This window comes from Papio anubis, chromosome 18, assembly GCF_008728515.1.
Source record: "Papio anubis isolate 15944 chromosome 18, Panubis1.0, whole genome shotgun sequence".
Taxonomy (NCBI): Eukaryota; Metazoa; Chordata; class Mammalia; order Primates; family Cercopithecidae; genus Papio; species Papio anubis.
The window spans coordinates 41,539,131-41,552,256 of record NC_044993.1 but is presented as its reverse complement, the minus strand read 5'-3'; the positions used below and the strand labels follow the sequence as shown (position 1 = coordinate 41,552,256).

General features: G+C 42.6%; 1 protein-coding gene and 1 pseudogene across 5 annotated transcripts in view; one reads left to right on the top strand and one right to left on the bottom strand.

Annotated features, from left to right (window-relative positions):
• LONP2 (lon peptidase 2, peroxisomal) overlaps positions 1-13,126 on the top strand; it is a 118,818-nt gene that overhangs the window by 84,318 nt on the left and 21,374 nt on the right. For all 5 annotated transcript variants that reach the window (XM_021931932.2, XM_021931931.2, XM_017953332.3 and 2 more), the window contains one exon: positions 7,215-7,357. In XM_021931932.2, the coding sequence (XP_021787624.2) occupies positions 7,215-7,357 (143 nt within the window). The remainder of the gene's footprint in view (positions 1-7,214; positions 7,358-13,126) is intronic.
• Positions 7,477-8,890, bottom strand: LOC116271296 (annotated as a pseudogene).

The window sequence follows — 13,126 nt, the reverse complement described above, 5'->3', positions numbered from 1 at the left end:
GGGGTACACCGCATTTCACTCTCACTTTGTTCACTGCCATCACCACAGTCCATGCCATGAGTACATTGCTGGTTCTGCCCCTGTGCTGTGTGCATCTGTGCTGCTTTAATGCTGGGAAACTCCATGGTTATGCCCCGACTATCTTGGCGATGTTCTGAATCAGACATAGATAATGGTATTAATAGGTATTAATAGGCCGATAATACCTAGTAAAGAAGAGCTGGGAGATACCCCTGAGTAGATTAAATCAACTAAAAAACACTAGCCCCCTCCGATTTTCAGAGACTGATTTTATTTAAGTGGAAAAATAGTTGAAGTGGGATGAAGTAGAGCTAACTTATTCTACTCATTTTATATTTCCATGTCCTTTCTTTTCAACCTCTGTTTAACAGGGCTTTTATGTATTTTTAATTTATGTGATTCCCAACAGTTGTGTGATTGTGGTCAGAGTCCTGTCTGTGGGATGCTGGGTAGAATGAGATTGTAGAGAGCACTTTGTTTTCTTGTAATAGAAGGGTTTGGGGTAAGAATATGTGAGTCATAGAAATCTGTATAGTAAGTATTACTCTAAAAAGGGAGCCATCAGGATCTGGGATAATTTGCGAAAGGAAAACTAAGAAAGAAAAAAAGGCCAGGTGCAGTGGCTCATGCCTATAATCCCAACACTTTGAGAGGCCAAGGCAGGAGGACCTGAGGCCAGGAGTTCGAGACCAACCTGGCCAACATGTTGAAACCCCGTCTCTACTAAAAATACAAAAATTGGGCTGGGCGCGGTGGCTCACGCCTGTAATCCCAGCACTTTGGGAGGCCTTGGCGGGTGGATCACGATGTCAGGAGTTCGAGACTAGCCTGACCAACATGGTGAAACCCCGTGTCTACTAAAAATACAAAAATTAGCCGGGTGTGGTGGCGAGCGCCTGTAATCTCAGCTTCTCAGGAGGCTGAGGCAGGAGAATCGCTTGAACCCGGGAGGCGGAGGTTGTAGTGAGCCAAGATTGCACCATTGCACTTCAGCCTGGGTGACACAGGGAGACTCCGTCTCAAAAAAAAAAAAAAATGGCCAGGTGTGGTGGTACACACCTGTAATCCCAGCTACTCAGGACGCTGAGGCATGAGAATCGCATGAACACAGGAGGCAGAGGTTGCAGTGAGCTGAGATCTCACCACTACACTCCAGCCTCTGTCTCAAAAAGAAAGGGGGGGATGGGGGGAGTGGGAGCTAGTATATAATTGAGTATCTCTCATCTATACATATTAAGGCTTTTGACCATTACTAAATTCTCCCAGCAACTCTCTGAGAATACTGTAATTCTGGTTTTGCTGATTAGAAAACCAGATACAAAGAGGTAAAGTCACCTTGTTCTAGGCCACATAGGTGGGAATTCAGAGTCAGGACTGGAAGCAATGATTTATTTTTAATATGTCATGTAATGTTAATCTCATAACTTAGGGCATAACTCTTTTTTTTTTTTTTTTAATTAAATAGGTATTCTGGATTTCTTTTTACACCAACTAGATGTTTTTAAAGGACATTTTTTTTTTCTTTTTTTTCTCCTTTTTTTTCTTTTTTTTTTATTATTATTATACTTTAAGTTCTAGGGTACATGTGCATAACGTGCAGGTTTGTTACGTATGTATACTTGTGCCATGTTGGTGTGCTGCACCCACCAACTCGTCACCACCCATCAACTCGTCATTTACATCAGGTATAACTCCCAATGCAATTCCTTCCCCCTCCCCCCTCGCCATGATAGGCCCCAGTGTGTGATGTTCCCCTTCCCAAGTCCAAGTGATCTCATTGTTCAGTTCCCACCTATGAGTGAGAACATGCGGTGTTTGGTTTTCTGTTCTTGTGATAGTTTGCTGAGAATGATGGTTTCCAGCTGCATCCATGTCCCTACAAAGGACACAAACTCATCGTTTTTTATGGCTGCATAGTATTCCATGGTGTATATGTGCCACATTTTCTTAATCCAGTCTGTCACTGATGGACATTTGGGTTGATTCCAAGTCTTTGCTATTGTGAATAGTGCCGCAATAAACATACGTGTGCATGTGTCTTTATAGCAGCATGATTTATAATCCTTTGGGTATATACCCAGTAATGGGATGGCTGGGTCATATGGTACATCTGGTTCTAGATCCTTGAGGAATCGCCATACTGTTTTCCATAATGGTTGAACTAGTTTACAATCCCACCAACAGTGTAAAAGTGTTCCTATTTCTCCACATCCTCTCCAGCACCTGTTGTTTCCTAACTTTTTAATGATTGCTCAGGACATAACTCTTTTACCATTTTGGACTGTATCATTTCATTCATATGATAATGACACTGTAGCTCCCCCCTCACCTGCAGCTTCACTTTCTGCAGTTTTAGTTACCTGCGGTCAACCATCATCCAAAAATATTAAATGGAAAATTCTAGAAATAATCCACTCATAAGTTTTAAATTGTGCACTATTCTGGGCAGTGTGCTGAAATGTCGAGCAGTCCTGCTCTGTGTGACCCCGGACGGGAAGCCTCCCTTTGTCCAGCGTATCCACGCGGTATGACTCCCGCCCATTTAGCCACGCAGCAGCCATCTCACTTACCAGATCAGCTGTCTTGGTATCAGGGTGTTTGTGTTCAGGTAACCCTTCCCTTGCTTAATAATGGACCCAAAGCCAAGAGCAGTGATGCTGGCATTCTGGGTTTATTTTATTAGTATTGTTGTAAGTCTCTTACTTTGCTTAATTTATAAATTAAACATGATCATAAGTACATATCTATAGGGAAAAGATGGTATATATAGGGTTCTGAACTATCCTGTGTTTCAGGTATCCACCGTGGGTCTGGAAATGTATCCCCTGTGGAGAAGGGATGACTACTGTGTATGTAAAAATCACACTGTGTGAAATGTTATATCCTCCCCTTTCCTCAGTTTAACGTTGTTTTGAAAGAATTTTCTCACATTACTTGAAAACACTTAGGAAACCATTTTTAGTGACTGTAGTGTTTTACCAGATAGATACGCCATGGTTTACTTAACTATGTTCCTAATGATGGGTGCTTATATTGGATCTAAGTTTTGCTGTTATTTGTAGTGCTCCAATGGGTGACTCTGTGCACAAACCCTTGCCTGTACTTTTGTGTATTTCTCTGAGGATAGATTGCTGCAAAAAAAGACCCACTGAGTGTGAGACTCTAAATATTTGGAAGGCTTTCAGTCTGTTTCCATATTGCTTTCCTGAAAGATTGAACCAGTTTATACTTTGTAAGCAACGGCGTGTGAGAAGATCTCTTTACTTTCCTTAACATTGGCCTTTGTCATTTCTTAAACTTTACTGGTTATTTTGGTAACCAGCTTGTTTTTATAATTTGAATGTCTTTGCTTCTCAGTGAAATAATAGTTTCTTTTATATGAATATTAACCATTTGTTAAGAACCACTATTTGAGTCCGAAAGAAAGGTATATAAGAAGAAAACTGCGCAATTCCAGTAGGAAGGACTTGGGGTCAGGGTCCCTGATGTGTTGGAAGGTTGAACTTTTTGTTGGTGGTGTTTCCCCTTGCCTTAAAAAGTCCATGTTGCTTGAATGTTGCAATCTTGGGCAAGGCCAGCAATTAATCTCAGGGACGATGCCACTTTCTTCTCCTGGTGCTGGTCCTTTCTGACAAGAGAGAACATGGTGTTAGGGCTGAGTGCTTGAATGCTTGCACATACGACCCAGAAGGTGCAGATATAACCGGGGGTTCATTCCTTGAGTGATATCTTTGTGAGATGACATTTTGCTTGTTGTTTGTGTGTTTTATAATGAGGAATCAAAGTGGGTATTCTAGGAAGATCCAGTGTTTCCCTACTCTCACTTTGCATTACACACAATCCGGGGGGTGACTCAGAATCCAGTGCTGTCCTGCCTCTCCCAGTTAGCTCACACCATTTTCTTGACTAGAGCCTTAGTTTTCTAGGCATATATTCTAATGATGGAACATTTTGAAATGCAGTTTATTTTTGAGTTTATTGAATTTTTTTAATAACACATCTGCTGCCCCTAAATTGTCATCTTTTATATTATAAGGTCTAGTTGCATTAGAAATAGCTCTCCCAACCCCACTCCCCCAGTGCTCAGAACACTGAACCCCATACTACACTTGGAAAAGGATTGGATGTCCTAAAGCATTGGTTATGTAATTGTGGGTTGGCTTTCACCCACTGAGCTTTACGTCCTCCTGTGATAGTGAAATACAAGCTGGCAACAGTAATTAGATCTCAGAAAAGCTTGTCACAAAGCACCACAGACTGGAGAAACTTGGAAGCTCTTTTTGCACTGGCTGAAGTTTTTGAGTACCACTACCTTCCATCTGTAGAGTGTAGTAACCTTAGACAGGTAGTGCTTTTCTTCTGTGCATTAATTTTAATTAAGCAATGACACCTACTTTCTTTTCCACTCTGAGATCTGCATGTAGCTAAACTGATCAGGTGAGTGCTTTCCCACCTTTGATCATTGATACTGCTTGGAATATACTGGAAAAAGAGCAGCAAGCAGAAAATCTCCCGTTTCCACAAGCTGCTGACTAACCCAGAATTGCTAGATTTTGTGAAGCAAATGAATGCTATAAAAGAAGTCAAAAAAATCGGGGAAGATGTCCCTAGGACATGGTCAGGCCAAACCTTGAAAGATCAAGTGACGTTACAGAGGTACAATTATAAGAATATATATAACTCAAGACTTACATATGTGTTAAACAGTGCATTGCTCTTTGCAGTCTACAAAGGATTTTCTTTTTAATTCTCACAACAATTCTGCAGAGGGAGGTAGTGAGAGGTTTAATGCTTTGTTCGACATAATTTGCTGTTAAATAGCCATCCACTGGCAGAAAATTTGAACTGTTGTGTTTTCTTTCCTGTGTCATTCATGGTTTCAGTCCTGAAGAGAAGCCCACTAGAGCCCAGCAGGAGAGGAGAGTGGGAGAATCCCTCACCCAAAAGTTCTCATTGGCATCATTTAGTGACACTCAGGATGTCTCCAGTTATTGTTAGAATTTAAAGTTAGGTTCATCCCTGTGAGGTCCAAGAAAATATAAAAATAAAATAAGGGTCTACCAGTATTAAACATACTCAGTAATCACTTTTGAAAGGAAAAGAGTTAGTGGAAAAAATGGAAGAACCACAGCAAAACTAAAATAAGTATATAGAGATATATTGCGAGACACGGTGGCTCACACCTGTAATCTCAGCACTTTGGGAAGCTGAGGCAGCCGGATCACTTGAGGTCAGGAGTTCAAGACCAACCTGGCCAACATGGTAAAACCCCGTCTCTACTAAAAATACAAACATTAGGCCAGGTGTCGTGGCTCACATCTATAATCCCAGCAGTTTGGGAGGCTGAGGTGGGCAGATCACCTGAGGTCAGGAGTTCGAGACCAGCCTGGCAACATAGTGAAACCCCATCTCTACTAAAACTACCAACATTAGGCTGGGTGCAGTGGCTCATGCCTGTAATGCCAGCAGTTTAGGAGGCCGAGGTGGGCAGATGACCTGAGATCAGGAGTTCGAGAACAGCTTGGCCAACATGGTGAAACCCCATCTCTACTAAAAATACAAAATTTAGCCGGGCATGGTGGCCCATGCCTGTAGTCCCAGCTACAGGGAGGTTGAGGCAGGAGAATCGCTTGAACCCAGAAGACGGAGGTTGCAGTGATCCATGGTTGTGCCACTACACGCCAGCCTGGGTGACACAGCAAGACTCCGTCTCAAAAAAAAAAAATATATATATATATATACACACACACACACATACATACACACACCAACATTAACCGGGCATGGTGTCATGTGCCAGTAATCCCAGCTACTTGGGAGGCTGAGGCAGGAGAATCGCTTGAACCCAGGAGGCGGAGGTACTGCACTGCAGCCTGGGTGACAGAGCAAGATTCCATGTCAGACAATATAGATAGACAATGTTAGATAACTGCATAATTATTATATGTGTGTATTAATATATAAAGCAATCACTTTCAGAAGGAATAGTATGTTAAAAAAAGGTAATGAAAGATTTTAAAACAAAACACTTCATAAGACAAGAAGTTAGAACAATTACGACAAACTAAAAGAAAAAGCTGGGAATGAGATCGAATACAGCCAAGTATTTCCTGCAGTTTTAAAACCTCTACTCCCCATTTTTGGTTTCTGGCCACAGATTATGTAATATTTTTCATTACTTGAACTGGAATTACAAAGATTGATACAGAAGGTGGTCTGATAAGTCGACTGGGTCCTGCTCCTTGTATGTCTTAGGTCCAAACCAAAATGAGTCAATATTTGGACAAGATATCAGCCATGCAGGGCTTATAGGCAGGTAAAGGAGATGGCCCATTATTACAGGGATTTCAAACCAGGCTTAGTATTCTCTTACCCTGGCACTGCCAATTATATTTATTTATTGGAAAATGATAACCTTAGAGTTAAGCTATATGCTTACAAAAGAGGCACTGCTTATATGAGTTCTATCATGTCCAGGTTTACATTGCCCATTAGAAAACAGAACAGCTGACCTGGTGCAGCAACTCATGTCTGTAATCCCAGCACTTTGGGAGGCCAAGGAGGGAGGATCGCTTGAGCCCAGGAGGTCAAGGCAGCATGAGCTGTGTTAACACCACTGCACTAGACCCTGTCTCAAAAAAAAAAAAAAAAAAAAAAGTGGGGCGGGTGTGGCGAGAGAGAGGAGGGGAGGGGAGAGGACACCTGATCAGACTCCTCTGAAGTGGGACTTGAAAAGTTTGTCACAAGCCTTGAGTTACTCTGATGGAATAGAGAGTTGTTAGATCACAGAATGCAAAGTAACCTACTGCATTTAGCCCTTCAGTCTTTGGCCTAGCTGTAGGCCATTAAGTTGAATAGTGCTGGGAATCGTTAAGAATATAATGGTCAAAAAGGACAAGCAAAGTTGTTTCCCTTCTGGAACTTACACTTTAATGGGGGAGATAGACGATAAGCAAGTAAAAGTAATTGAACAAGGCAACTGCAAATGCCACCCTCAGTGAGCTCTTGAAAGACAAATTATTTCACCTGCATGCCACAAATACACAGGTGGATGTCTGTGCCTTGAGAAATGCATAAAAGTGACTGAACTTTTGAGGTCCACTGACTGGGCTTTTGTTTGATATTTACTGCTAGTGAATTTTCCAGCCTGCAAATGTCTTAGAACTTCTAAATACATTTTTTTTTTCGTTTAGGTTGCAGAGAACACATCTTAGAAGATGAAAAACCTGAATCTATCAGTGACACTACTGACTTGGCTCTACCACCTGAAATGCCGATTTTGATTGATTTCCATGCTCTGAAAGACATCCTTGGGCCCCCGATGTATGAAATGGAGGTGATCAATTTCTTTTTTTTTTCTTTGCTTTTTGCTCCAGTCAATGAAAGGAACACTTTATTGAGGCCCCAGGGCCATAGGGCCTGGGCAGGAGGCTGCCCTTTGGGGAAGGAAGAGCCTTATTTGACCTTTTTGGGACGTAGGTTGTTGGTGTGGCCACACTTCTTGCAATAGTTGACAGCATGGGGGCGCAGGCAAGCACAGCTCTTGTGGCAGATCATCTTGTCACAGTTGTATTTCTGTGCAAGGTGGCAGAGGGAAGGCTCCGTAATGCCACCTCGCAGGCGCAGCATCAGGTGCTGCAGGGTGGACTCTTTCTGGATGTTGTAGTCTGAGAGAGTGCGGCCATCCTCCAGCTATTTGCCCTCAAATTATCAGACACTGCTGGTCAGGTAGGATGCCCTACTTGTCTTGAATTTTGGCTTTGGCATTCTCAGTGGCGTCACTTGGCTCAACCTCAAGGGCAATGGTCTTGCCTGTGAGGGTCTTCACAAAGATCCACATCTCAGCGCCTGCGGCTCGGTGAGTCTCGCTCCATTCTCCTTTTTTTCATTGGTACTCACTGATTCTCTCAGGTGGTTGCTTAACAGAGAAGTAGAATTGGGTTTTTCCAGAGGCTGAATTTTGCCTTAAGATAGAAACTTTATTTCTGTATGGTATTGCGTTTTAGTGCTTAATGTGATAATATGACTGTTGCCAGGAGCCAGAGATCCCAGCCATATCCTCTTTTAGAACCCCAGTCTCATTTTATTCTCTACCATTCAGTTCCTTTTTAAGAACAATGCCTCTGACTCTTCTCCTTAGAAAAATTCCATATTCTTATGTGTACTTTAATGAGGGATTTCTTTGTGCTATCAAGGGCTTGGGGGAAGAGGCAGAGAATCAACCTGATACAGGTGTGGAAACATGAGCATAGCTTAGCTTCAGACTGTGCTAGTGCAGACCCAGATGACATCTTTCAGGAACCTATTGTCCCATTGTTAATAGTTCCTTTAGGGTTAAACCCACATGCAGGTCTCGCCCTGTTTTCATCTTTCTCTCCTAACTATACCTCACAGCAGAAGGCCTGAGCGCCAAGACTGAGTTGAGGCAACTGATGGAAATAGATGTTAGAATATAACTGCGAAGGGTGTTGTGAAATAATTTATAGGGTGCTTAGATGAGCCTTCATAGGTTGGTTACTATAAAAATGTTTGTATTATACTACTGAATTTAGCTTTATCATCACCTCCTTATCAGTTTAAGGAAAAAATATTTTCAGAAAATAAATCTGATAAATTATGCAGAAGATAATCTCTCCATCTAACATTTGTAATCATTACCAGTAGATAGGTTTTCCTCAAGTTCTTAAACTGAGTTGATGAGAAATAGCCCCCAAGCCTGTATTGTTTATCCATTTAAACTCTAAGCTGGTCATTAAAGCTAATGAGCCTCTCTCAGAGCTCTCAGTTACAAGAATAGAACTTGTTTACTCTTGACAGTAAATCTGGACTCGAACAATAGAATCAGAAGCATTGTTTTGATTATTTGAATTCTTAAGATATCATGGATTTGAATTTTGAAGTGTTGAAAGAACTTGAGCAAAACATTGTTGATTGAGAAAGTGAACAAAACCCGCTTTCTCGTTCTGGGAGGATCCAGTGACTTTGAGAGTGAAGACACAAACAGGTTTTGACTCCTGCATGGCCGATGGCCTTTTTCTCTAGGCTTCCAGAAAACTACATTCCAACAGTTCTTTGAGGATTTAAACTAGAGCAGCAAATAAAGACAAAAGATTAATGCATGTCTCTGTTGCATATACCCCTCTCGCCCAGCCATTTCTGCTGATGTTAAGTTTGGGAGCATTGCTGACATTCCTAGAGCATTAGCAAAGAAAGAGCCAAGAGAACAGAAATGAGAAATTTTATAAACATTGCTTACCAGCTCTCACTGTTAGCATCAGAGAACCTTATTTTCCTTGTAGCGTGTGAGCTTTACGTAGTAACACTTTTACCAATGAGAGTCTGCAGAAAGACTCCAGTAGCCATTTTGTCTTTTATTAATAGCATCTTAGAATGGAAGATGTAGTGCGTCACATGCGTCCATGTGAAGAGCCCACCAACCAGGCTTTGTGTGAGCAACAAGGCTGTTTATTTCACCTGGGTGCAGGCGGGCTGAGTCCGAAAAGAGGCAACGAAGGGAGATAGGGGTGGGGTTGTTTTATAGGATTTGGATGAGTAGTGGAAAATTATATTCAAAGGGGGTTGTTCTCTTGCTGGCAGGGGCAGGGGTCACAAGGTACTCAGCTGGGGAGCTTCTGAGCCAGGAGAAGGAATTTCACAAGGTTAATCGCTCAGTTAAGGTGGGGCAGGAACAGATCACAATGGTGGAATGTCATCAGTTAAGGCAGGAACCAACCATTTTCACTTCTTTTGTGATTCTTCACTTGCTCCAGGCCATCTGGATGTATACGTGCAGATCACAGGGGATATGATGGCTTAACTTGGGCTCGGAGGCCTGACATGGTGTTTGAGTGTTGGGAACATTGTGTTCATTTTTTTCATGCTTGAAAGTGAGAACTCACCCTGTAGCCTGGGGTCTGTCTCTACCCGGGGTCTTATGACCACCAGCCCCAAATTACTTAACCACACAGTCTACCTCTGCTTTTGTGTCTATAAAATTAAGACTTATAGAACATTTCTTTCTTGCCCATGAGGGCTGTCACTGTGCTGGGAGTATAATTCCATTTTACATACAAGGGAAAAGTTTAAAGAGATTAAATGAGTTGTACAAATTCACATAAAGTGCAGTTGGTAGAGTTGGAATTCAGACTCAGATCGCTTATTCCAAATCCATTATTCTTTCTCCCCTTCTACAGCACCCTGTCAGGTCAAGATAATTCCTGCCCTTGGCTGCTAGAAGAGAGTGGCAGTGATATATTAGAGTTTTTTACAAAGGCATCTGCTCTACATCAGATTCTCATTCATATTCTTACCAACTCTAGTGCTCTGCTTTGGAATGGGAGAGGCTGGGCTCAACTTGTTGACCACTACCATTTTTGTATCTCTTGGCTGTCAGGCACTGTGCAAGGCCCTCCACAAGTGATCATTTAATCCTCGGTCATGGTTGTCTTTCCAGTAACAGTTGAGGAAACAGGCTTAGAGTATTTAAATAACTCGAGAGAAGACACAACTTATGCCAGAAATGAGATTTGGTTCTAGGCCTGACCAACTCCAAACCTAGTGCTCTATTACTCTAGAAAAACGTCACAGGCAACCTGAGCAGGGCCTCTGTTCTTTGCAGAGAGCTCACAGGTGGACCTGAGCAGGGCCTCTGTTCGTTGCAGAGAGCTCACAGGTGGACCTGAGCAGGGCCTCTGTTCTTTGCGCTTCACAAGTGGCCAGTCTTATTTCTCTATTTCTTTGTGCTTTCCTAGGCAAAGAATCTGAAGAGAGAGGTTACACTAGGAATATTGGAATACATGTTGAGGTGTTCGCAAGATGTTACAAGATACCTTTCGTTTGTTTGTTTTTACTTTTTATTTTTTGAGATGAGGTCTCACTCTGTCACCTAGGCTGGAGTGCAGTGGCATGATCATAGCTCACTGCAACCTCCAACTCCTGGGCTCAAGCTATTCTCCCACCTCAGCCTCCTGAGTAGCTGGGACCACAGGCGTGTGCTACCATACCCAGCTAATTTTTTCTGTATTTTTTTGTAGAGATGGGGTTTCACCATGTTCTACACTGGTGTCAAACTCCTGAGCTCAAGCCATCCACCTGCCTCAGCCTCCCAAAGTGCTGGAATTACACGCATGAGCCACTAAACCCAGCCGATACCTTTTTTTTGTCTAAATGCCTATATTCTCCCTTAGGATAAATTACAGTCTAGGGTCTGTGGTTTCTTCTAGAAAGAGTTTCATTCATTTAATAAATACCTATTAAGGACCTAACATGTGCTTCTGGCAATACAGTAGTAAATAAGCAAAGTATGATGTCTGCCTTCATGGATCCCACTTTAGTGCAGGAAAAAAAATCGACAGGTAAACAAATAATCACAAATTGAAGTTGATGCTATAGAGAAAACAGACGGTGGTACTGAGATCGACAGTAACTACTCTAGCTGTATCTGAGGTCTGTTTTAGAGGTAGAAGTAGACATGCTGATGGGAAACAATTGGGGAATGAAGGAAAGTTATCAAAAGGGACTTACGGGTTTCTGGCCAGAGTGACAGGGTATGTGTGTAGTAGTGCCGTTTACTGAGATGGGGAAGACTGGGGGAGGGAGATGGGGAGGGAGTGTTGCAAAGAAAACTGGGGGCTCTTTTGAACACATTAAGGTTGAAATATCCAGGCCAGGCGTGGTGGCTCATGCCTGTAATCCCAGCACTTTGGGAGGCTGAGGCAGGTGGATTGCTTGAGTCCTGGAGTTCAAGACCAGCCTGGGCAACATGGCAAAATCCCTTCTCTACAAAAAATACAAAAATTAGCTGGGTGTGGTGGCTCACGCCTGTAGTCACAACTACTTGGGAGGCTGAGATGGGAGGATCACTTGAGCCTGGGAGACAGAGGATGCAGTGAGCCAAGATCACGCCACTGTACTCCAGCCTGAGCAACAGAACAAGACCCTGTCTCAAAAAAGTAAAATAAAAGTTTGAAATATTGGCGAGGCATAGAAGTAGAGATACTTGGACATTCAGATCTATGGCTCCGAGGAAAAACCCAAGATGGAGATATAGATTATAGGGTTATCAGAAAGTAGAGGATATTTAGAGCCCCAGAAATTGAGGCTTTGACATCACCTAAGAAAAAAGGAGACATAAAAAAGCAGGTAGCCTAGAAGCAAGCCCTGAAGTACAGCATTATTTAGGGATCATATAGAGAGAAACGGAGCCAACAAAGAAGTCAGGAAAAACAGAAAGGGACTGGGAAGGAACAAGCCTTCAGGGAAGAGGAAAACCAGGATGTTGTGCTGCCATAGAGACAGAAGAGGAGAATATTTCAAGAAAGAAGGGACATCAGAATGTGTTTACTGTTTGAGAGATCAAAGAAGATCAAGGTCAGAACAAATGTGTGTTGGATTTGATGGCATGCAGGTTGTTGGTGACCTTGAAAGAGATTTCACAAGGAAGGAGTGGTGGGGATGGTAGAAGTTGGAGTATGTTGAAGAATGGGAGGCGAGGAAGTAGAATTAATGTGTAGGCAGCTCTTTAGAAGTTTGGCTGTAAACAATTGCAGAGAAATGAGGCAGCTAGAAGAGAATATGGATGTCAAAGGGAGAATGTTTTCAAAATAGTAGCTGCTGCTAAGAGGAATCCAGGAGAGAGCACAGGACTGATGTTGCAGGACAGAGCAGTGGTACGATAGAAACAGTCTCCAGGAAAGTGAGAGGGGGTGGGATGCAAAGCACCAGTGAGGAAATGGCTTTTGATGGGAGAAGGGATACTTTTTGCAAGGTATTATGTAGAAAGGGACAAAAATATTGAGTTATCTATAAGGAAAAGATTACAATGATGGGGCTAACGTGTGTGGGCTGCACAAGAGAGGAGTGAAGCTAGGGCAGAGCTGCTGTATGATGGGAATGTGCTGGAGTTCATGGCTTGAGTACAGGCGAGCTAGAAGGATAAGAAATGATGATCAGGGGTTTCAGAGGTAGTATGGTTTCTGTTGGTGATAAGTACCTGGAAGAGGGTGGCTGAGTTCAGGAGGCATTTAAAGAACTGAGAAGCCAGGTTTTGGGTGAGCATCATGCCTTCACTGAAGACACCCAGGGTGATAGCAGGGGCTGGGGTAGA